A 25,732-nucleotide genomic window follows, 5' to 3' on the forward strand; every position below is an offset into this window, starting at 1 on the left:
CGTACTTTGCTTTATGAGGATGAGTAGGACATATAATATGCATATACATCGCCACTTTACTATAGTTGTAAAGTAAAAGTTGTTGTACTACGAGCTAGTAAATGAATGTATGTGTGTCTATAATGTTATTTGTTAGTCCTGCCAGATTCTATATTTCATTCGCTTTCTCTTTCCAAGTGTTATTAAAGCCAGCGCAAGTGCTTCCTTGGCGTATCTGCATTAGGTCTTCACCAACTCGCCGGTTCACTGCACTTTAATGAACTTTAATTGCCGTTTTTGTTGTTTTTGTTTTTATTATTATTGTTTTTATTTTCCAGTATTGTAAAATTTAAGTCCAGAATAGAACTTGGCTCCACATTATGTGTAAAAACAAGTAAGGTTCAGCAATAATTTTGCGCCGTGCCACATCAAGCATTTTGCCTTGTACATTTTTTTCGTGGTAGTTGCTGCTTGTTTATTTTTTCTTCTTTGTAGTTGTTGCTTGTATATTTTTTTTCGTTGTAGTTGTTGCTTGTATATTTTTTCTTCCTGTAGCGTTGCTTGTTTGTTTTTATGTGGGTGCTCTACAATTCTACCCACATCCCGGCTACATATAATCTTGTGTACTTTACTATAATGCTAGTTAATGGCAGCTAATGAAGAGGAAAGTTGTTAAGTTGTGTCTAAGGTGGCGAGCAATCGCTTTAGCAGCTGCGTCTCAGCCGCAATTTACGTAGCTTTTGAAGTAAGTTGTTGCAAGGGACGAGCGTAATTTTTAATTAAAATTTTTCGCTTAGTTGAGCTGTCGTGTATCGTGTTGTGTTTGTAGGGTATGTTAACGCTTTCTTTTTTCTGTTTCGAAAATTGCTTGTCGTTCTCGCAAGCCTTGTGTTTTACCTTCAGTGAGCTGGTCGAAATTCTTTGCATATTTTTTGGCGCTCAACAGCTATTTGCAAACACTTCGTTACTATGCGACACACTGTGGGTTAAATGAAAATTGGCGCTCAGTGTGGCTAATGAAATTTCTTATGAACTCGTCTGTGTGGGTGTCAGTTGAAAAAAAATGTGTATAAATAGTTGAAACCTAAATAAGAAACCGTTAGATGTCTTTAGCTGAAAATTACGTGACGTGAGGGCTGCTGAAAACAATGTATACCAAATTAAATTAATTTTTTCTCTTCTAGAGGCATATATGATAAGCAAAATTTTTCTAGGAAAGTCAAAATTTTTTCAAAAAGTTTAAGTCAAATTTTTTTAAATTGTCTTTAAACGTTTTACACATTATCTGATATAATGTTTATGTATTATTTATATTAGTTTATATTTTAATACCCAAAGTAGGCTCAATTAAATCTTACAAGAATTATATAACATCCAGAACGAAACGCCGGAGACGCTGTTAACTATATACGTATATATATATATATATAACTTAGTCATGTCCATCTATCTGTTCGTCTACCTTTTCTGTATAAATTAGAGCTATCCCTTCAGTTTTTGAGATATCGCTATAAAATTTTGCAGACATCTATTTCTCTCCAAGAAGCAGCTCATTTCTGAAAACTACAACCTTTAGCTGTCATACAAACTGAGCTACCAAAACGATGTCTTTGTATGGAAAACTTTCTTATTTGACGAGATATCTTCACGAAATTTGCCACGAATTAATTATCAAAGCAACGGTACAAGCTCCGAATATATTTTTGAAATCGGATCTCTAGAGCATATAGCGGTCATACAAATTGATCAGTCAGAATCAAGTTCTTATATGGAAAACTTTTTTATTTTACGAGGTATTTTCACGAAATTTTATATGGATTATTGACCAAGGAAATGGTACATTCGCCGAAGAAATAGTTTAGATCGAATCATTGTATGCTATAGTCAATACAATCGAAAATTGTTTTAAATTATTACCTCGTATAAACAGTATTTTTCTTCATCTTCTTCTTTTCCATTAACAAATAAAAATTTGTTGTAATCTTTAAGCCTACAATTAACATTAATTTCTCTAGCTTCCTCAAGTCTAATTTATCTTTACAATACTAAAGATTCTAATTTCTCTTAATAGACATGTTGAAGCCTATAAAAAAGCTATTTATTGCCACTTAAAAAGTATGTTTAACAACATAAAATTTTAATGACCCAGCGAAATTGAAAAAACGTATTTTTAAATTTGATAGCTTTGTCCATTTTTGTCATGCATAGTGCTCCTTTTATCATCGCCGCCTTAGAACGAATAATGCTAAAGAAAAAGACACCCCCAAAATCAACGAGTCACACACAAAAATTGCCTCATTTGTGTATATAACATATAATTTATGCTCAATTGGTTCAAACGCAAAATTTTGGAAATAGAAGTGACCCTTGCATGATCGCCGCCATAAATTACACAACAAAGTCATGCGATTTTAATGAGTATTTTATGTGTGTGTTTGTGGTGCAAGCCAAATTGACAAAATTCATATACAGAAAGAAGGAAGTCCATAAATTGAGTCTTCCAAGCAATTAATTGATGTGAATTTTTATTGTTTTGACATGAGAAGCGTGTTAGGCTATGATGGAAAAAAGTATGACCCAAGTGTTTAAGGAAGTTATATGACTTGGATTTTAATTGCTGTGTACTTGTATATGTAAATTTGTAATAAAAAATTTATATATTACAGTACTAGGCTCTTCAGAAAGTTCTTAATTGAGTCAATTAGTAAATTTTCTGCACAATTACGCTTATGACTTATTTAAGAATCCTCATATGTATATATGGAAAGAAAGTTAGATGCATATAATTATTTTTAAAAGCAAAAACAATTTTTTGCATTAGAGTTGCCATTTTGCAATATACATTAAACATAATAGATTTTTTATTGACCAAAATAATAAAATTTAACATGTTATGGAATTTATTTTGAGAAAAAAAACACAATTTTCCTTAGCTTAGAGTTGCCAACTAATATTTTTCATTAATACTGACATATTTTATAATGACTCAAAAATTATAAAAATTAAGATTTCGATCTTTCTTCGAAAACTATTATGAAAACTTAATTTTGTTTGACTTAGAGTTGCCAGCTTACTCTGTAATTTTGACTTGTTTTTATATTACCTAAAATAATTCAATTTGAGATTGTTTACCTTAAGAAAAATTTAAAAAATTACACTATTTTATTTAACTTAGAGTTGCCAACCAACATTTTTTATGGTTCTTGACATATTTTATATTGACCAAAAATAATAAAATTTAAGATTATATGGAATTTAGATACTTTGAACAAATTTAAAACAAAAATTTTTTTTTTTTGTCTTAGAGTTGCCAACTTACAGTTTTCATTATTCTTGACATATTTTTTAATGACCTTAAATATTAAAATTAAATTTTTAGAGATGATATTTTGAACAAAAAAATTATTCGACTTGGAGTTGCCAATTCACAATTTTCATTAATCTTCACATATTTTATTGTGACTAAAAATTTTAATTTATGATTGTGTGGAATCAATTTTGAAAATTTCCATAATAAATATATCTCACCCCTATGCAAAACTGTAATTTTTAAGAAAACCTCCTTTAAATAACGATTTCACATATTAGATCATAAATAGAGTGTTTCATCTGAAGGTATTCCTATAGTTACCAATTTTAAGTTGAAATTACGTTGTTAACATAACACTCTTTGTTATACCCTCTATACATCCCGTTATGCTATGTTTATATTTTATTTTTCGACATACCTTTGATGCCCTCATATCCTTTATTCATATAACTTATGCTGATTCTCCTAACACATTCAATTTGGCAATGATTTTACGCTATTTATACACATACAAACATATATACATGTAAAATATACACCCTTCCACAATCCATTGATGACGTCATATAGTCATCCGAGAGGAAAACGGCATGCTGCTCATCTGTCCACCCTTGAACTTAAACTCATAAAAATCCATTACTTTTATTACAGCTTCTACACACGATAACACCTACAACACACTCCGTAAATACATATACACGAGTTGTGGCAGCCTTAGAGATTTCCAACACACTCTAGAAACAGTCGTTTGTACAAGTGTGTGTGTTTATGTGTAAATTTTTGCACATATCTATAATTTCCTTTGACGCTTTTGTTCACTTCAAGTTGCTTTTCCTGTGTTTTCGCCACGAACGACGCATAAAACTCACTCACTCGTTCATTCATTGAAATTGTTCACCCAAAAGGCCACAAATTTAATGCGACTAAAATAGTCCGCCATTGTTCGTACGTAATTTATTAACCTACACAGTGCACCGTGACTGGCAGGCGGTCAGTTTTGGTGATTTTGAGAGACATAATTTTATGTGTGTGTGTGTGTGTATTAGTGGCAAAAGTAGGCTGGTGGCATGTAATGCGCAGTAACTCTAGGGCTCTCAAGATATACCGAGCAATTCAACAGTTGCAATATATGTATAAACATATATTTATATAAGGTTACGGTACTTGATATAATTCTATACAAATATATACGTATTCACTTAAGTATTGCCTAAGCACTTTGTAGCACCACAACCCAGATTTATTACACACCCATTTTATATGCGAAATATGACAATAAAAGCGGCTTAATGCAAAATGGCTAAGTAGATATGCGTTAAGTCACAGATTAAACTTGAAAATTTATGTGCGTTGTCATTGAAATAACTGTAGCTTCAAATATATACAACATATAGTAGTATAAGTGCATAAGATACTTATCTAAAGCAGATTTAATGGGATTAACTGCTCGGTAAATACGCGCTTATGAATTACTTATGCGCTTTTAATATTGCCTGTAATGGTTTTAGCCACAGAAAAGCGTAGAAAGGAGATTTCATATTACATTAGATTACAGCGCATCCTTTGTTAGTAAAATAAAGTTATTCAAAGCGACGCAAATAAGTTCCAGCACTGATACGCACTGACATTCGTATTCGAAGGTCGATTAAAAAAATTAGATATGCGTGTTATATAATACAAGTTAACACTATTACCGCGAAAACTTTTTTTATGCAAACTGACGTTGTTTCCTGCACTTTACGCAAGTTTCCGTTTCCACTGCGTGCTTTAGAAAGTTATTATGTCATATGTGTGTAAAAAAATATGCTTTTGCAATTTTTACAACACATTCAAAACAAAACCTCTAATCGAAATACCGTACATAAAATTAAGACTAAATAAAAAAGTTCAGTTGACAACAGTAAATTATATACTTCGTAGTTATAACAGTGGCAAATGTTGGTAAATAAGTCAAAGTCACTAGCGATGCAAATGGGACACGTTAACAAAAGAGTAGTAAAATTCAATACAAAAAGGGAAATGTTTATATATACTCAGCACGGACTATAGGAGACAGAATTAGTTATACAAAGCAGGAGGTCATTTTACGACGTTTTGAAGTGCTTTCGTTTAGGTTTGCACTCTTCTTAAGGGGTTACATGGGTTTACGAGTTAAAAAAATCGAATTTTCTTCATAACATTTTACACAGGTCTTTGAGATACAATTCTTAAAGACTTGAACGAAGAATTTTTTTCGATTACAACTATTTGAAAAAAAATGTCCCGAAATTTGCAAAAAAAATTATTTAAAACTCATCCATTATCATTTCTGATCTTGCCTTGAAAAAAGGTACATACGCGCTAACAGCAGAACTTCTTGCAGGATCATCTGAAATAAAAATTAAAACTTAGTATTTTTATTTAGACCATAACCAAGTATTAGACGCCGAAAAAACAGAAGCGGAGAAAATTTTATTCTTGGCAGACATTTCAACAAAAAAATGCCAATTTTGGTAAAACATTTTCGAGTTTTTTTTATTAGGTGTAATTGAATAAAAGTCCTCTCCGGAAGAATAAAGACCAACTACAAGTCACTCATCATCCCCGTCCTGCTTTATGGTGCAGAGGCATGGACGATGACAACATCTGATGACCCGGCATTACCAGTTTTCAAAAGAAATGTTCTGCGGAAGATTTATGGTCCTTTGTGTATTGGCAACGGTGAATACCGCAGTCAAAAAAGAAGAAGAATTGAACAAAAAATCCTTCGTTCAAAACCTTGTTAATTATAACTCGAAGATCTGTGAAAAATTTCATTAAGATCGGTTGAGTAGTGCTTGACAACCAACTTTGTAAACACGATTTCATGAAAAACGCGTTTAAAGTTTTAAGTGAGACCTTTAGCTGCATATCTTTCTTTTACTTCTTTTACTCGAATAAACCCGAGAACTTAACACAATTTTCCACAATTAAATAAGACAGTAATATATATTTTTCTGAAGCCGTGGAGCCCCTAATCATAAACTAATGTTTTATCAGCTATCAACTGTAAGAGATTACAAGCAGCTTTTCCTTTTTAAAACTCCCAAAAAAGCTCTGCGAAAGCTTGGATGAAAAGCTGAGTGAAAGCTTAACTACATGTCACTTACATTTTTGAAATCATACCCTAACGAAAGCTTTCCATGTTTCGTTTCAAGATATCTTACTTGTTTCACCTTATAAATATGACTCTTGTACAATATTTACTATATAAAAGTTTAATGATTCATAAAAATAATCAATTTTAAAAAGTCATAGTAATTTTTTTCGTGCATTTCAAGTGATCAGATTTCAATTTTTATTTATTTACCGGTAAAATGATAATAGAACAAGGTTGTTGGATATTGAAAGCTAAAAAGATAGTAGTGTATTGAAATCCATTGGGAAAAGAAGATAAATAACAAAAATTAAAGAAAAAATGATTAACGAGCGTTTTGCAGTCGGCAAAAAGAAAAAGAGTCAGAGAGAAAACTTCAAAAGCAGTTTATATCGATTTCCGGCGAAATTATGAGTAGTCTAGAAAAAAGTTGTAAGGCAAAGTTAATGAAAAGATCTTAAACTTTAGTGTTAACTCATTTTTTGCACCTCAAAATTTATGTGCAAATTCAAATAAACAAGTTTTTCGTTCTTACTATTATCTTTTACAAAAAAAGTTTTTTTCTAGGAGTTAATTAAAGTAAACTAACCTTTTTATGTCTCGAAAACTTCTTTTAATATTTGTTTTTTACCTTAATATCGCTAATTTCTTAAAAAAAATTGAATATGTGGACTTATGTATATATTCTAAAATAATTTCTCCAATAAATGAGGAAAATTTACATTTTTCTTTCTTTGTATTTATCCCATGTTTATTTATATGTAATCTCTTTCTAACAATAATTTGCATGTTTCTCCAACTAACCCAACTAACATGTCTCGTTTGCTTTCCGGCGAAATTTGTGCGCTAAATGCATTTTTGGAGTTTTTGTTGTTACTGTGCTCGTGCGGATTGTATTCGTGAAACTCGTGCACGAATTTGAAAACGAAACAAAATTTTGAAAGAAAAAATTTAACGGTGAATATATAATATTTACGTGTGTGAGTTATATACGGTACACAGTGAACTCAAACAGAACCAAAATTCCAAAACGACTTCAAAGTAATCAAAAAAACAAAAAAAAACACTAAAATGTTGGTAATTTTATTGAAGCAAAAATCTGGTGAATACAGCTTTGTTTTTCGCAAATATTTTCTTAAAGTAAGCGAATAACATATATCTCTACATGTATGTATGTACTAAGAAAACCAAATAAATGTTTACTTGACTATCTCTGAAATAATTGTTTAGTAACAATGGAACTACTTTCGGACTAGTCAATATTTTTCCAATATTGGCTGAAATTTAGTTTCAGAACTTTTCAGAGCTAATTAAAAGATTTGAAAATAATACATGAATTGGTCCCTTTGTAACTAGTCTGGTTCATCGGTTGTCCTCTTACAGTTAAAAAAGATTTCGTACAAGGACTGGATTTTGATCGATCAGATTGAATGGCAGTAACATATATATGCTATAAAGGTGGGACCTCAACAATATATACAGAGGTTGTTCTGGCAATAATCTATGCCAAAGCTCTTGAAGAGATTCTGTCAAATAAAAAAGTTTTCCATACAAGAACTTGTCAGTTTGTATGGCAACTATATGCAATAGTGATCCCATATCAGATATTCCGACAAATGAGCAGTTTCTTATGGAGAAGAGAACGTATGGAAAATTCCAGTTCGATATCTTTAAAACTAAAGAGCTAGTTCACGTAAATACAGACAGACGATTATGGCTAAATTGACTCAGCTCGTCATGCTGATCACTTATATACATACCATATTTCATAAGGTCTACCACGTTTCCTTGCTTGTTCAGGGTATAAACATAGTGATATATCAACTGGTCCTTCTGCAACTAATCTTACGTTTAACTTTTAGTTTAAATAAAAATATTATTGCAAACTTAACTGAAGAAATAAAAAAAAACTCCACAGTTTCTAGAAGGTAATTTATTTTTGGCTTGCCATATACACATATTTTGTTGCATACTTTGAGGCGTGATGGCGTAAGTTACATGCATACCGTCTTACATTGTTTTTACTCACACACTCACTTTGCAAATTTGTATTGCTATCAAAGATCGCCGTCTGTGATTTATTGCTTGTCGAAAATAAATCAAGTGAAGTCATGTACCGTTAAACCAAACTTCCAATCAGCCACAACATAGCACTTTAGGGAAATACTTGTGTGCGTGGTAAGTGGAAACTTGCACCATTAATAGCAGGCAGACCTTTCGAACGCACAACTTCTTAAGTGCAAATGTTGCATAAACTCACACAGAAATTCATAGTTGGTTTTTGCGCTTAAGTAAGCAAATTTAATTTGAGTGCTTTTTGCCCCAAAAATTGCTGCCATGAAATTGGTTGCATGCAGCAGCTTCTGGCTTACCGCTATTATTTGCTGCTGATGCCTCCCAAATAAGCTGACAACAGCAGAATTCGCTCGGTTATGCCATCAATTTGAGTTATACAAAATTTCTCAAACGCTTCGAGTGATTTGTGTGGGTTTGTTTGCCTATGTGTGTGTCTATTAGTTTTGCATGAACTCGCAAATTTTCTGCCCAAGCAAGTAGCGCAGCAATTATGGCTTTGATGTGATTTTAGAAATGCATAACTGCTGCTTATTTATATTGTGATTTCAATTAAGATTATATTAAAATGTGATTTATAGTTGTTTGTCAGCGGAGACGATAGAATAATGAATTTGTTCAGGATATCACTTATTGTAGGCTCGCATTAACTTTTACATATAAATTAGTTGTATTGCATAATATGATGGATAATAATAAAAAAAACGATATTTTTTAGCAAATTTTTTTTTTAGTTTTTTTATTTTTAATATTTTTACCAAAAAAATTTTGAGTCAGTCAGTCCATTTAAGCACCCACTTTCTTTAATTAAACGCTACTCAATTAGTTTAGCACAATTTTAGTAATATTCATACACACATTCAGCTAATGCCGCATCGATTTATTTGCCATACATATTTTTCTTATTGCCAAGCCTCTTTTTGCCTGAAGCCACTCATAACTGGCACAGTGCAATGTATTTATTAGTGGCTAGAAAATGCCTATTGATTTTCAATTAGCACGAAACATTTTATATTTTTTCAAGCAGACTATACACACACACACTACCACATTAGTGCAGTTTACAGTTATTTGTATATATTTAAACTGTGTCACTTGTACTTTGGCGTCAACATGCCAACAACTCTTTGTAGACTATAAGAAAGTCGTACTTCGCTGTCATATGCCTGCCTATGGCAATTTTCTCAACCGCTAATTTAATCATAAATACTTCTGTCTATTTGTTGTAGTTATAATTTGCTTATATAGCACAAAGGTGACACACTAACTGGCAATTATGGGCTAGAAAAGCAAAGGTTTTGAGACATATATGTGAAGTGAAGTCAAAGGGTTGAGTAAAAGCAGGATGTGGGGGCAGAAATGGAGTGATGATATTTTATCTCAAACTATTTCGGGAATATTCAATTAGGATATATTTAATTTGCAGCGGTTTAGTAAAATTATTTGAATATGCCACCAGGATACTTAACTAAAATATTCTGGTACAACCTTGTACTTGACTTATTTTTATATAAATAAAGCATATTCGCGAACAATAATTTTCATTTTGTCCTTTGTAATCCTTACCTAAAGCACTTCACTTACTATTGCTCCCCAGTGAACTATTTGGCAGACTATTTATTACTTTTATTTTCCTCAACTGCTTACTGATAAGTACAGAAAAGGTTAAGAAAAATAAAAAAATATATTTAAGTATGTATACAAATTTCGCAAGAAGTATTTTTCAACAAAATTTTCTCAAATAATGCTATAACAATAAATAATTTCAACTCTAAAGCTTTAAAATGCATTAACCGGCCATGAACTCCTTAAAGTATGCTTCATAAATAATTTCTTTCTATTTTTAAAGTTACTTCTTACTACAATTTATTGCTCACTTCCATATCTTTTCCATGTAAAAATAATGAAAACATACAGCGCTTGAAAAGAATTTGCTTAACCAAAATGGAAGCATAATAAAATACATGAAAAGCTACCGTATTAAAATCAAATCTAAAGCAACCGCCGACAACGCCGCAATCCAGCGATAATGCAGACACAGCAGACAGCATAACAATAACAACAACAGCGGCGATATGCTTACACAAAAGCTGCTAAAGTGGCATATAAAGTGTATGATAAAAATCTAAAGTGTGGCAGACGGCACGCATAAGATTAAATTAATAAAAGGACAACAAATATTACACGCTGCTTAACGGCGATAAACGGGGAAGAAAGTGCGAAAAGTAAAAAGAGAAAATAGCTTTTGTTTTGTCTGCTGTAGGAGGCTACAGATTTAGCTGTGTACTAGTAGCTTTAAACTTGGTAGTACGGGCGGCACAACGCTTCGTGCTAGACGTTTCATATACATATGTATTAAGTTTAATTATGATATTAAATTTATAAAAAAATACATTAAAGGTAGAACATTTAAAGCTATTTAAAGCTTATAAAATTAAATTATAAATCATTAGGCATTTTTTATTTTATTTTAAACTGTGAAACGTTAAAATAGCTACGGTGAACACATTAGTCAGCATAAATTATTTATTTATCATGTGATCAAATTTGACCCGGATTGACAAGTAACTAAATTTTCATGAATTTTGAAACAATTCTTTAATATCACATATTAGCGTTAACAATTTATTTACCATATGATCAAATTTGATCCAGATTACGAATTTTGATACAAATCTTTAATATCACTTATTAGTCAGCATAAACGATTTATTAACCATCTGATCAAATTTGACTCGGATTTATAAAATATCTAAATTTTCACGAACTTTGATACAAATCACATATTAGTCATCATAAACAATTTATTTACTATCTGATCAAACTTGACCCGGACTAGGAATTTTGATACAAATCTTTAATATCACTTATTAGTGAGCATAAACGATTTATTAACCTCTTATCAAATTTGACCCGGACTACGAATTTTGAAACAAATCTTTAATATCACTTTCAAGAATATAAAATAACTAAATTTTCACGAAGTACGATACAAATCTTTAATATCGTTTTCAAAATAGGCTCTTGAGGCAATAAAGGTATACCAACGTTGAATCCAAGTTTCCATACACATCTTTTAAAGCTCGGCTGTTATAACCTTCAGTGACTTCAGCGATTTTTTTTCGGTTTCAACTTATTTTTGGAGCACCATTCGCTAAATTGTTGACTAGTTTCGACGTCGTATTCATAAACCCATGTCTCGTCACTAATAATAATGCGTTTTTATGAATGTAGAATCCTCAGCTAAACACCATCTTTCAACACTTCTTTAGCTGTAATTAAATTGGTAACACAAAATCTGAAGCAAACTCGTTGTTCAATATTTTCTGAAGAAAAAATCTCAGAACCTCAAAAATTCATATCCGCTAATAACAGATTAATTAACATATGAAAATCAAACTTCTCTCTAACAACCAAATGGTTTTACCATTCCAGAAAAATTATATTTATAACCTCGATTTGCGTGCAGTTTCAGCCGACCAGTCCGGGTCAAATTTGATCACGTGGTATTTAACGGTTTAAAATTTTATGGAAATATGGCTTCATGTTAGTACTCTAATTTAAAATTTCCTAAGAAATTTTTATCCCATTTACTTTTCACTTAACCAACTTTCGTGCCAAATAACCCAAAGCTCCAAATAAATCCCTTTATTAGTCGTTTACTACAAGTTGTCACTTCTCTAATAAAAAAGCATTAAATCAGTAGCAAAGTAATAGATTAGTCACACCTTAAAACATGCCACAAAAAAGGCGTTTAAGCATTTACATATATTACGCCATAGTACACATCTAGGCGCCTAAGCTTATATTAAATAAAAACAGGTTGTATGTTTTGTGGTTTGCTTTACATAAATACCTGCACAACATTTTCCGCTCCCTTTTGACACATACGCCTATATCTTATTTATATTCCCAGTTCCCTGTTTCCTGCCTTACGCCTCAGCGCTTTTCTGTGTCTGCGGCAAAATCATATATCACGCTCAATTAACCCTAAATAATGTATGTATATGCAAGCATATTAGTTATACTCCCTTGTTGCTGTTGTTATGTGCGGTGTGTGTGCTTGTTTATAACTGGTGATGGTTTGTGGCAAATAGTTTTTGTTGTTGTAGGGTGTGTTCGCCACATATTTCGATGAAGAAGGAGGTGTATGGCTTAAAGCTTAAAGTGCCTAAATGCGTACCATGCTTTATGGCATATTTCTCTGGTCTTTAACAGGTGCAAATTAAGCTATATTAGGGCGTGAAGAACGTTTAGATTGGAGAAATGTGGGAGTGCTGTTACGAAATATTTATGCAAATGCTTTTTTTTCTCATAAATAATGGTAGTGAATATTGCATATTCAACAGCCTTCATTTATCAAGCCAAAAAAACGTATGCTACTAGATAAAAATTGCCTACCTTTAGGCGAAAAATAGAATATTTAATTACCAATCCGCTTTGGAGCATAATTATAACTCATTCCAATCACTTTTTTTGCAACAATAATTAAACTCTCAAATTCAAAGTTTCAACTTAGTATCCTTACGTTTTATTCTTCATATAACCGATAAAGCACACTCCATACAACCAAGTCAACCATGGCGCATCACAGCACTATCTCTTCTAATTGTCAAATTCCTTTGTATTCACTCCATTCAACCGTAATGTTAAGCGCTTATCGTTCGGTTCCCTGCCACTGAATAATTTATACCACTATCGCTGTTGCAGCTGTTTCTGCTGCAGCATACCCGTGGTCTGCCACAAATTTATGTATTGCAGCAACCCGAAAATTCTACATTTACCGCAACACTTCAGTTATTTCTCAACCTTGGCGCTTGCGGAGCGGTGTGCGTGTTTGCGCTTTTCTATGCAGCACTTCAAAGATTTGTTGTTGTGGCAGCTTTTTTACTGCATTTATTCCTTTTCGTCGAGTCAGCATTCACCGCAGTTGATGCCACGTCTTGCCAGCTCTTGGCTTCGCATTGATCCACCCACCCATCAATCAGTTATTTGCTGTCTTCTCTTGCGCTTTCGGTCTGTAAGTCAGCTTCATGCGTTATATCCTTTATGTTTTCATATAATTTTATCGATCGTTCGTCGTTTTTTTTTTGGTTCAATATTTACTTTGTGTGTCTGCAAAATTTTATTATCAAACAGTCTTCAATATTCGAATGCCTTGCATATTCATTCTACTGGCTGCCATCCATTTATATGCTCATACATATAGTATATGCTCTTTGTGAGCTGTGCTCTCATGTGCATCTCTTCGTACGAGTGCTTACGTGCCCTTTGTATTCAGTGGAATAAATTTGATGAATGTTATGTCTGTCTGTGTATTTGTGCGCTTATTTGATTACCAATTGAAATGGAATTTTCGCCAGTTATCAATGCAAGTGCAGCTACAAAAGGGCACTGAGCAATATTCATTAATCGATTTGCAAAAATGTATTGGAAAAGACTCTTCTAAAGGATCTACTCATTCTGAAAGATTAAAAAGAGAGCGAATTAAAATCAGCTTAGAGGTCTGTGCCAATTTTTGGAATAAGTTGGAAATATGAGTTATTTTTTATTTTCAAATATTTCCGTCTCTAAAATATGTTTCAAGTAGCGCAAAGCTTATACTTAATGGTTGAAATCTTTTTTTAGTTTTCGCCATAAATTATAACAATATTGTTTCAAATAAGATAAGCTTGGCATATTCATATAAATCAACAGTGCCCAGTAGATGAGTTAATTACTTTTAGCTAACTCGAGAATGATGAAGCCAAGCTTTATCTTTAATAATTCTTCTTATACTAATAAACGATAATACTAAACCTTAGAGAGTTCTTCCATAAATCGTTTCTAATAAAGCTCCCGGGTTAATCAAATTAATTTCGAAACCAAGCTTTACCATTAGGTTATTACAACCAATAGGTTATTAGTGCTCACTCTGTTCTAATTGCTTAAAGTTAGGCAGTAATGTTATTATAAAAGCAGTATCTCTATTTGCCGAATAAGGCAGATGCTGTGTAAACATCTAGCGGAGATTAAGCGAAGAACCTGAAAAACCTATTTATTACTGATATCAAAGCCAAGTTTCTCATTGGTCGTTTTTATTTATATCTTTACAATACTGCATAAGTGTGTTGCCATTTGTAATTCGGGATTAGAGAAAATTTTAATCATCCAAAATCGCTTTATTGCTATTCAAAATAAAAATAAAATAAAAAGAACTTATTCGGTGGCAAGTCAGAACTTTACAGTGGATTACTTATCAAATCGATGTTTCAAATAATAATGTTCAAAAATATTGTTGTTTCAGTTGAAGTGTGAGAGCTAGCATTGTGTAGTGAAGAGTTATCTGTCTTCGGGAGTTTGTTTATCAGATTTCTTGAAAGGCAACCGGCAAACAAACGATTGTATACCACTCACAATTTACTGTTCTGCGTTGTTCCAGTGGTATGTCCAGTTTTTCCAAAAACAAAAAAAACAACAGGCAAGCATTTACTTGGAAATGTTTCATGCACGAACAATTTTTGTTGGATTTGGCTCAACATGAAACACCCATACATACTGCTGTTCACTTTCAGACTCATACGCGGAAAACTACCTGCCTCGATATTTTAGATGTGTTTTGAAGCCCCGCTATCGTATTTTTTTTAATATTTCTTTTGAGAAATCGACAGGAGTCTTTTTTTGACTTGTTGAAGAATTTTATGGGGTCCCACGTGAAAAAATTGCTTAACACCAAAGTGTTCAGTATTGTATGTGTCCAAATGCCAAATGCCTATGGTATCCCAATCCCCCGGTATATCACATGACTTGTAATATGTTTGCGCACAGCATCAATAGGTTCCTGAACAACAACTGATTTTGAACAACCTTCTCGAAATTCATCTTGAAGTGATCTACGACCTCAATTGATTCACCATACCATTGATAAACACTGCTCCGGAGCTTCATCGTCAAAAATTTAATGAAGTTCATCTACGCGCTTTTGATAAGTTAATAACGTCGAAAGTTGAAAAAAATAATAGTGCAAAAATGTTCGCTATTTAATTCCATTTCTTGATCGAAATTAAAATTTTGACATATTGTAAACATTTTGAAATATTGTAAACGTACGATATTTGTACGTGTGTCAAAAATGTCGAATGTTTCGTTTAAGTTTTGAGTTGTTAGATTGCCAAACTAGGGTTCAAAATATAAAAAGAAACCTACATATAGCATGAACAAGTTCACCTATGCTTTTTTTGCCCCAAAATAATCAGACTTTTGGTCAAATAATGAAAGTGGAAAATATTATTTAAAGTCTGACAGATACTTCTTTGGTGCGGAAAATATTTGATAGTATCTTTGCCCTATTAATTATCATATTCAATTATTTGTATGTCTGCTTCCAAACTCTGCTTTCATTTCAAAAACTGATACATAAGTACTGTTGTATGTGATATATAATATCTGCAATTGCATGACAAGAGTTCATTGCTCGCCTAGCAGTTTTGTACACTGACTCATATACACATGCATGTACTTATGCGTGTATATAAGTATGTGTGTAAGTGCATGCGTTAACATACGAAATAAATTATATTTAATAAGCTCATAAATATGTCGGATACGACATCTTGGACTGACTAAAAAAAATGAAGCACTTGCTGGCTTGCTGATGCCAATTAAGCAATAAATATTTAGAATGAACAAAATGAGGAGAATAGTACTGACATTACATTACAGTATTAGGGATGTACTTTTATGCAACACTGAAGGAAATATTTGAAATTATTTGAACAGCAATGGTACAACATCCGAACAAATTGTTGATTGAAGCCCTATGGCATATAGCTGCCACACAAAATTAATGATCACAATCAAATCATGGTATGGAAAACTTCTTTAATTGACAAGATATCTTCACGAACGTTGGCATGGATTATTTTCCTAGGCAACCATACAATTTCCGAACATATTACTTAGATTTGACAACTATAGCATATCGCTGCCATACAAACTGAACAATAAAAACCAATTTCTTGTATGGAAAGCTTTTTTATTGAACAATATATCTACACGAAATTTCGCGTACATTATTCTTTGAGACCATGCTATATTATCCAAACTAACTGTTCAGATCGGATCACTATAGCATATAGCTGCCATACAAACTGTGCGATCAAAATCATGTTTTTGCATGGAAAACTTTTTTATTTGATGAGATATTCTCACGAAATGTAGCATATGTTATTTTCCAAGGCAATGGTGCAATCTACGAAAAGATCACTCGGATTGAACTACTACAGCATATAGCTGCCATACAAACTGAATGATCAAAATCAAGTTTTTGTATGGAAATCCTATTATTTGTGGAGATTAATAAAACTTCGTTTGCCAAACGAAATTAAAACGGCAATGTTTTCATCCAAAATTACAGACACCCCTAATAAAATGAAAAAAAAACATGTTTTCTAGGCAGTTGGCCAGTTTACATTTCAATTTATAATCTTTCATGCGCAAATATCATACATTTCATATTACTCCGCGCTCAAAAGAATTAAATCGATATTTGACACATTGTAGCCGGTTGTGTTGTCATGACAATAATAGCAACAACAAGCGCACGACAGCACCGTTTAAAACTGTGCCACTAGGCATATACGCCGAATGAAAATTCTACCAAAGCAACCTACACTTTGTTACAACAAAAGACAATGCAAGGGTGCTAACGCGGCAGTGGGGAGTGCCGCACATAGCGAAAAACCCGACAAAGGAACAGACTGACTAACATGCTGGCAAGGGTGTTTGACTTCCTTTGTTTGCCGCTGTTGCAGCTGTTGTTTGCTTACAGCAATTCGCGAATACGAATGTGAAACAGTGCAGCGCAAATAGCACTGGCTGCAGCTTTTGACCTCACTTTGCCACTTTACACACACACAAAGCTGGAACATACATGAAAGCGCATACAAATGCAAATATTTATGCGAAGAGTCAAACAACTTTGGCGAGTTCGAATAAATAGAAAAATGGCAAGCGGTCGCGTGATGGGAATTGCAAATGTGCTGATAAGCAGTTTAAAATAGTTTGTTAAATGAAATGAGTTGGAATATGAAGCAGAAGTGTAGACATAAACAGAGCACTCAAAAAGCGACATTTTCTCCAATCAAAACAGAAATAATGAAAATATTTTTATAAAAGGATTTATTTCCATTATCTCCCAAAGTTTCAGAATTTAATCATTTTAATTAATCCTGATTATATATTTTTTTCCTTCTCTCCTAGCATACGCAACAGCCGTGGCAGTCTCGATAGCATCGGCACCGCACCCCCTTCATCGGCTGCCTCACAGGCCAGCTCAAGCGGTGGCTCGAACCCTAAAATGGACAGCAACAGTGGAGGTGGCGGCGGCGGTTCTGGCAACACCAGCGCCAATGCAAGTCCACAACATCACACACATGCTCAGCACGCGCAACACATGCAGCAGCACCATTCCGCCGGTGTGGTGGGCGTACATCGCTCGAACTCACGAAATGGGCGTGACAACTGGACGAAAATGCCGGAGCCACTGAACGGACACAATAAAGGTGAAAAATCTGAAAAGTCATCGCCGTCGAGGCGCAGTATGGGCGGTGGCAGTGGTAGCTCTTCCAAACAAGGTTCACCATCGGGCCGCACTAAGGGTGTACCACCCAGTTTTGGTTATGTTAAGCGTACGAATGGGAGCGCCACAGCAACGGCGGAGCAACAGAATATCGCAATGATGGGCGCAGCCTTGATGAACGCAGGCGGCGGTCAGCCAAATGGCGGTGGTGGTTCGCCGGGTGGCATGTGTGGCGGCGTTGGGCGTACAGCACACGTTTCAGCAGTGCCGCGTACTGCCACCGGTGCGGGAGGACGGAAAGTATCCGGCGGAACTCAGACGTTGCCCAATGATATGACAAGTGAGTGAATAATACTTTTAATTTTTGAGTATTTAAAGTTTAAGGAAATTTATCGAAATTAGTTCAATAAAAAATTATATTTAAGTTGGTTGGTTGAAAAAGCAGATGCATTGGCGTCTACCCTCATTCAATCGCACTTAGGCCAGCGCTAGGCCCATTGTTTCCCCGGGAGTTAACCAATTAAAGCCTTATCCAGCAGATCTGGAGATTTGGTAAAATACCTTACTCTTTTTCACCAGCTGCCCAATGCCTCTTAAGTGAGAGTAATGGGAGCCGTGGAGTATGTCCTTCTCAACCGGCCGAAAGCAGGGCATTCGCATAGATATTGTTCCCTCATCATCCTCTGCGCACGCCCTGCCTTCGGCTGAATCCATTTTTCCCATTTTCTGAAAATGTGATTTCATAGGTGCCCTATTATAACATATACAATGTTGCTAAGCTCCCTTTGCCTAAAAGTAGGAGCTTTTTGTTTAATCCACTATCAACACTACCCCAAAGTCGTATACCCTGTGTTGCTTTTGTTCCAAGACCTAAGGTGTTCCTCTACGGACAATAATCGCCTCAAAGCGTTAGCTTTTGAAAGGGATGTTTGTATATTGTGTGCATATATTTGCAGTTGCTTATTTTGAAGGTGGTTTCTTTGATAACTATTTTTTCCTTAAATTCCAGAACTTCCTCCCAACACTCAACATCGTAGCTTTTCTTTAACTGGACCCGGCGCAACACAGCTCAGCCAATCAATTCGCGAACGCCTCGCTACTGGATCGCACAGTTTACCCAAGCCGGGCACAGACCTACATCTATTTCAACACAGGTAAGTTCTTATATTTATATTATAATCATATTAGTATGTTAAGTAAATAGGTTAGAAATAGAACAGAAATTCATTATGATGTCCACAGCTCCATGATATGCATCAAAAAAGCGGTCGGATAGAGACAATATTCTGTCCAAATTCTTTAGTTTCACCGCGTGAGTGCCAATTAAACAGTGTCCAGCTTGCTGAGCTTACATGAGGCTAACAGATCCAAAGCCAGAACGTGAAAAGGCAAGGAAATATCGGTTCGTTCACATCCTGAGGGATGCTTGATGTCCATTCTCCTAATATGGCCAAGCGATCTTAGTCGCTGCGCATTGATAGAAGCTAGATACTTTACACAAAAATTGTTGCACACTTTTGGCCGCCATCGTATTGTTCTAAATACGTTTCCAGTCAAAATTGTTACAAAGCTCCTTATTTTCTATATTGAAGCTTATAACAATCCCTTCTACATTAAAAAAAAATATATATTGAAAAATGTCCATAAAAAAATCCATATACCCTTTCCACAGAGAGCAATTTTTTATATGAACTCAATTTCTGCTTCAAACTCTTCTACTAATTAGTGAAATATACCCATGTCTCTCACCACTTCGGCGCGAATATTCAACAGCTATTTAATTAGTGTACTGCGGCAAGCATTAGCAAAACATATTTTGTGGTTTGCTCTGGTGCAAATTAATGCATAACTGATGTAATTAATTTAAGTTGCCCCAACAAGTTTCACAGTGATGTGAGGCAACTAAAAAGAGCAATATAAAAAGTTGGGAAAATTTTGAAAATAATAAAATTATAATAAGCGAACGTAAATATGTATGTATTTTAGAAATGATGCGATTTTGAAAAATTTTATTGATTCGATGAAAACCGCCGAGCAGTGCACCAACCACTAATGTGTCTATGCAACATATGCTAATTATGTTGAAGGCCTCTTACCAATTAGACTTAATAAAGGGTGTCGAAAATGAAATGTTTTTCCTAATGGAGCATAATTTTTGAAATAGTTTTTGAATGAAAGAAAAAATGATCTGCTAATTATTTATATATTTATAGGTAAACCTTATAAATTATAAAGTCTAGGATTTTCGTTCCTATTCAAAATATTAAAATAAAAAGAATATATATAACTAATGTCTTCTATAAAATATCATCGTCATAATTTAAAGGATTGCTTAGACACCCTCTATTGGGTAACTACTTAATTGCCACAAAACGCCACTAATTACATGCATTTACCATGATAATTTAACTGATTTATTGTGATAACACCAAGTTAAGCCCTTTGCCGCATTGAATGCCGGCATTCACACAAATCCGTAGATAGTACACAAACATTGTATATATAACACTCTGCTCACCTTTTTCAGAATATCAAATCGTCCTGGCAAAATGATCGATGGCTCACTCTCGGACACGCAAACCTACGCCGAAGTCAAGCCCGAGTACAGCACATACGCCATGTGGCTGAAGCACAGCAACACGGCGGGCAGTCGTCTATCCGAGGGCGATTCGCTGGAGAATATGCAAATCGGTTCGCCGGCCATGTCACGCCACAGCCATAAAATGTTGCAACATCGTAATGCTGCCGCAGCCGTTGCAGCAGCGGCGGCAGCTGCAGCCGCACAGGGCAGTGGCATGCAGCAAGCGGGCGGCGCTGGTGGTGGCGGTGGTGTTGTGGCGGCTACCGGTGCGGGCAATGAGTCGCCATATGTGCAGAGCCCACGACTGAATCGCAGCAACAGCATTAGGTAAGTGGAATTGCTAATAAATTTTTAAAAATTCACTTAATTTAACGAGTTTAGGTTTTGTATTGGTAAATTATATTTTACTGAAATTCCTTACTACCCTATGTTGAACAATGTTTAAATAAATAACTTTTCTAACTTTTAACTGCGCTAAAGCTACTTGAAAGAACGGACATATCCAAGGTGAAAAATAATTACACTTAAACTTGCTTAAATACGCTTAGTATTTGTTTCACTTGAAAATTCATATTTTTGAAAATGCATTTACTGATTCGATTCGAAAAATTACTAACAATAAATTAAATTCAACTTTACATATGTTTTACATACTAACTATATTAATCATTTTGCATATTTAAAATAAAGCTTCACAAACTTTTGCTTAAAAATTAATTATAATACATTTTTTGCGCTCTCAAATATTATATCTGCAATAATTGACACATAAATAATATTTTTCTTTTATTTTAAATATCATACCGTAATTAAAAAATCTTTTTACTAAAATTAAACTATTAGAATTTAATTACTTCAATTTTTAACTCAGAAATATATTTTAAAAATTTTTAATACATATTTCGATTCATTTAACAATATTGTTACCATAGTTGAGTGAATGTAAAGAAGAGAAATGTAAATTGGACTTACTTAAGCTCTCTTATAATTCACCAGATATCACTGAGGTCGATATACAATCGCATTCTCGTATTTAAACTCCGATTCGTTTTTAATTAGGGACTTCCTTTTCTGTATAATAAAAAGAAGGCGCTGTATCAAAATACTACGTAATCTTTTACATGTATATTCTTAGAGAAACTTTACAAAATGTATTAAGAGTTTCTTTATGAAAGTTCTTAAAATGTGAATTTGTGATAATGATATCCATAATCGCTAAATTTTTTCAAAGGTTGGTTATTTAACCCTCATATTAACAGACATCACAGAGTAGATTAATCTTGAAAAAATGTCAAAATGTATTTACAAAGACCTTTTGAAAGAAGCACAAAGCTTTCAAAGGTTAAGAATATTTTCGTGTAGAAAACTATTTAAGGTAAACACCTATTGTGAGAAGCTAGAACCACCATTTTTGGAAATAAAAAAAAATTATGTCAATTGTATATATGTGCTATATATAGTACATCTATTGAGAAGGCACAGTAATTTTTTAGAAAACTATTTAAAAAAAATGCGAGTCACTCGTGGACTGCGACGACGCTAAAAAGAAAAGCTTCTCCACTCCTTCGGCGTTTTCGGGTTTTTCCGTTGATGAAGTTTTAAAAATTTCTTCTTCTTCTTTACTGGCATAGACTCCGGTCTTGGAACCCTCTGTTAGCCGACGCATTTTTTGATAGAATTTTCGAGCATTACCCTTGTCGGCCAGTTTGTTAAGCTTTTCATAAGCACGCATTTTGACCTCTCTCTTTTTCTGTCTCTAAACGCGTCTACCGCACGTGTTATGGTCGATCGGAGCGTTGCGAGGTTCGGCTGTTCTTTTGCCTTTTGCTCACATAGGCGTCTACCGGCAACAGAATTTCTCTTCCACCTACTCGCCCCAGTTCTTTTCCCGTCCATTGCCCTTCTTGGACGGCGGTGATGTCAACCTTCACTTTTACGAGGCATCAACTAGCTGGGTGCGACACCGTCCCAATTAACGGACCGGACATTTGAGGGATGGCTCGCATTCTCACATTAGCTCACCTTCAAACATTTCTGGCCACTTCCAAGTGAATGGCGCTCATTGAACTTTCCTCACTTCCATGAACTTCAACACATACTTAACTCCATCCCTCAAAATGTCTTACTAGAAGATATTTTTGGTACTAACGGTTGAAAAACAATTAAGTTTTTAAAAAAATGCATATATATTTTTTTTTAATTTTCGTTATTTTAGCATGTAGTCTATGGAGAACTATGGGTATATAGAGCATGCAGAAAAAAATGTTTTGTGATCGGATCATTTGTTTCCGAGTAATCACTCAAACAAATTTAAAAAAATTATTTGCAATAAAAACACTTTTAAAAATAAACTAATAGAGCCGACTGAACAGAGCAGATACAATTTTAAGAACTGTAACACAGATCTGGGTGGATTTTTAAATAATCTCTTAAATTAATCAGTGAATCCACGAGTCACGAACGTGTACTACCACTGAAAATAAAATAGCAAATGGTCGCATGTTATACCATTTCAGTTCAACAACCTGTATAAATGCTCAAGTATGACATAAATATAAATTAAGACAGTCTCTCTTAACTATTTTTTTAATAAATGTCTGAGAGAAAAATACATTGGTTCGTGTAGTCATAAATGAAAGAAGAGAAAGACTTTGATAACAATTAAAATGAAAGTTTGACAGTTCACTTCGTGTATGAAGTTGTATGTCGCGATATTGTCTCTATATTAGATTCTACAAAATTATTATGTACCCTATTTAATTAATTAATTATTATAAATTTTATTTATAATAATATTTTCTCGCTCCTCCTAAATTTTTGGTGCCTGCTGGTAAGGTATGTTCACACATAATATAATATATACATAATCTGCGAATATTTATTCATATGGAAATAAAGCATAAGCATGAGGAGTACTGATTGGCGAGTACATAAGCTGGTCACTGAAAAATATGGAAATGAAATATGCCAATTATTGCGAATGTGTATATTTATGAGAATATATGCATATTTAAATCTGCTAGTGGTAATAATTTCCAGTAAAATTACCATGGCAAGCAATAAAATATCTGAAGCAGTTAGTTAGTGACGGACAAAAGAAAGAATGCATACTTTTAAAGGATGTGCAAAGCTTTCGCATCTACGAAAGTATACTGTTGTTCATATGTATGTATATGTAAATGTATATATGTGTGGGAATGCAAATAACTGCCCAGCAATGTGGATTTGTGTGAAGCAGCGCAATGACGGCAGAAAATTAGCAGTCGTGCAGCAAAAGTGATGCAACTGTCGCCGGATGACCAGTCTGATGTCTGCCATGTGCGCACACACACAATCACAGCCTCATTGTCTTTACTAACACACATTTACACGTGGCATTATACATATATTTCTTATTTTTATTTGTGTGTATGTGTTTCTGTTATACTGACACTAATGGCATTTTGCATGCAAATATGAAATGCTGCAACATTCATTCATTCATGGCCACACACACCCACTCAGACAGAATAACAGCTTCAGCAGGGCGTATGATGAACACACATACCCACTTGCAAACATTGCAGTTTTATAACTGTGAATACAAGTATTTACTCAAACAAAATGTGTGTTAGCTGCAACTGTCTGCTGGACACTGGCTCTTCGCTTGAGTGGCTGATTGCATGGTTGGTTGCCATGTGGCTTGGTATTTTATGTGTATGTGTACGTTTGTATGACTTTAATAGCGCACTCATTTGATAGCGCTGTCCATATGGTCATTGTCGATGAAGCGATATTTTTCTATTATATTATAAGTGCGCGCCAATCTTTTATGGTTTGCATTTATGTGATTCTACTGATTTGTGCTATAATGCAGAGTTTCCTTATATTTTGTATGGACTTTAAAAATATTTAAAAAATAGTAAAAAAATAGTAAAAATTTAAATTTGGAGATATATAGTATGCATATAGTTCCAAACAAAAACAAGTCTATAAAAGAGACACTCTAAATAGGTCCACTTGAACCTGAGAAATCTGGGTATCGTTTTGAAAGCGTCAGTTTCGCCAAACCGGCATTTAAAATTGAACCAGTTCGGTTGCCGAGTCAGCAAAATACCTACATATATATATCTCCAAAAATAATTACAATTTTGAAAATCCTCTTTTAAACATATTCTTGACTAGTAAAATTTTGAAAATATAAAAAAACATTTTTTTAGACTATAATTCCCCTTTAAACATCGAAGTAAAATATATCCCTGTGTTATTTATATAAAATTCACAAATTACAATAAGCCACCTGTTAATATTAATATTTTATTAAGAACTTAAATTTTATCGATTTTTTTTTTAAATATTTAAGACGAAATTTTCATGGGATATATTTTTTATTCCACCTTAATATATAAATATTATTAAACTAAGAGGAAAGATAGTCAAAAACTTATGGCAGCAGCGGTAGCAAACCTAAAGAACACTAGATCCACGGACTGATAGCGGGCATCCATTCGTGGATCGACAGACGACATGGGGACCAACTAACCTAAATAGTAAGTGGACATTGGTGCTTTTGAAGTACAACTTCAGAACTTAAAACTACACTCGGTGGTAGTTTTATGGTGGAAAATTTGACTAAACTCATGTGTCAGCGGCAGCCTCAATCATGACAAAACTCAGACATATAGAGCAGAATAGGCGACCGTTAAAGCCTTAAATGTCTTATCACTTCCTTGAAGTAATACTTAATCAGGTGGTTCCGTGGGAGAGTCTGGAGATGGGATTGCTTAGATTTAGCACATTGAAATTCCGCACTCCGGCTTTTGATGTTTCCCCCACTTTAAAAAAATGACTTATGTACTTAATCTTAGCTTAAATTTTAACGAAATTTTCTGTTCGAAGAAAATTTAAATTTTCAGCTTCCACTTTTTTAATAATATCCACTCTTAGAGGACTTTTTTAATCTATACATTCTTAATATACGCCAAGGATAAGAAAAATTAAAAAATGTTGTAAAGATTTTCTAAGTAGACGTTCATGTACAAGCGATATTGAGTATTATCGTTCAAGTTTAACATATCTGCGTAGAATAAACATTTTATAGCTGATTTTTTTAAATTGATACTTCGAAAAATAAAA

At 33.8% G+C, this 25,732-nt stretch overlaps 1 protein-coding gene across 7 annotated transcripts in view; it reads left to right on the top strand.

The window, feature by feature from the left end:
- Window positions 1–25,732, top strand: part of LOC126751973 (protein sickie) — a 474,537-nt gene that overhangs the window by 342,164 nt on the left and 106,641 nt on the right. For 4 of the 7 annotated variants that reach the window (XM_050462474.1, XM_050462476.1, XM_050462478.1 and 1 more), the window contains 4 exons: window positions 17,718–18,376; window positions 19,046–19,190; window positions 20,564–20,944; window positions 21,098–21,124. In XM_050462474.1, the coding sequence (XP_050318431.1) occupies window positions 17,718–18,376; window positions 19,046–19,190; window positions 20,564–20,944; window positions 21,098–21,124 (1,212 nt within the window). The remainder of the gene's footprint in view (window positions 1–17,717; window positions 18,377–19,045; window positions 19,191–20,563; window positions 20,945–21,097; window positions 21,125–25,732) is intronic. The other 3 variants (XM_050462475.1, XM_050462479.1, XM_050462480.1) reach the window with 1 other exon arrangement.

Source organism: Bactrocera neohumeralis, chromosome 3, assembly GCF_024586455.1.
Source record: "Bactrocera neohumeralis isolate Rockhampton chromosome 3, APGP_CSIRO_Bneo_wtdbg2-racon-allhic-juicebox.fasta_v2, whole genome shotgun sequence".
NCBI lineage: Eukaryota > Metazoa > Arthropoda > Insecta > Diptera > Tephritidae > Bactrocera > Bactrocera neohumeralis.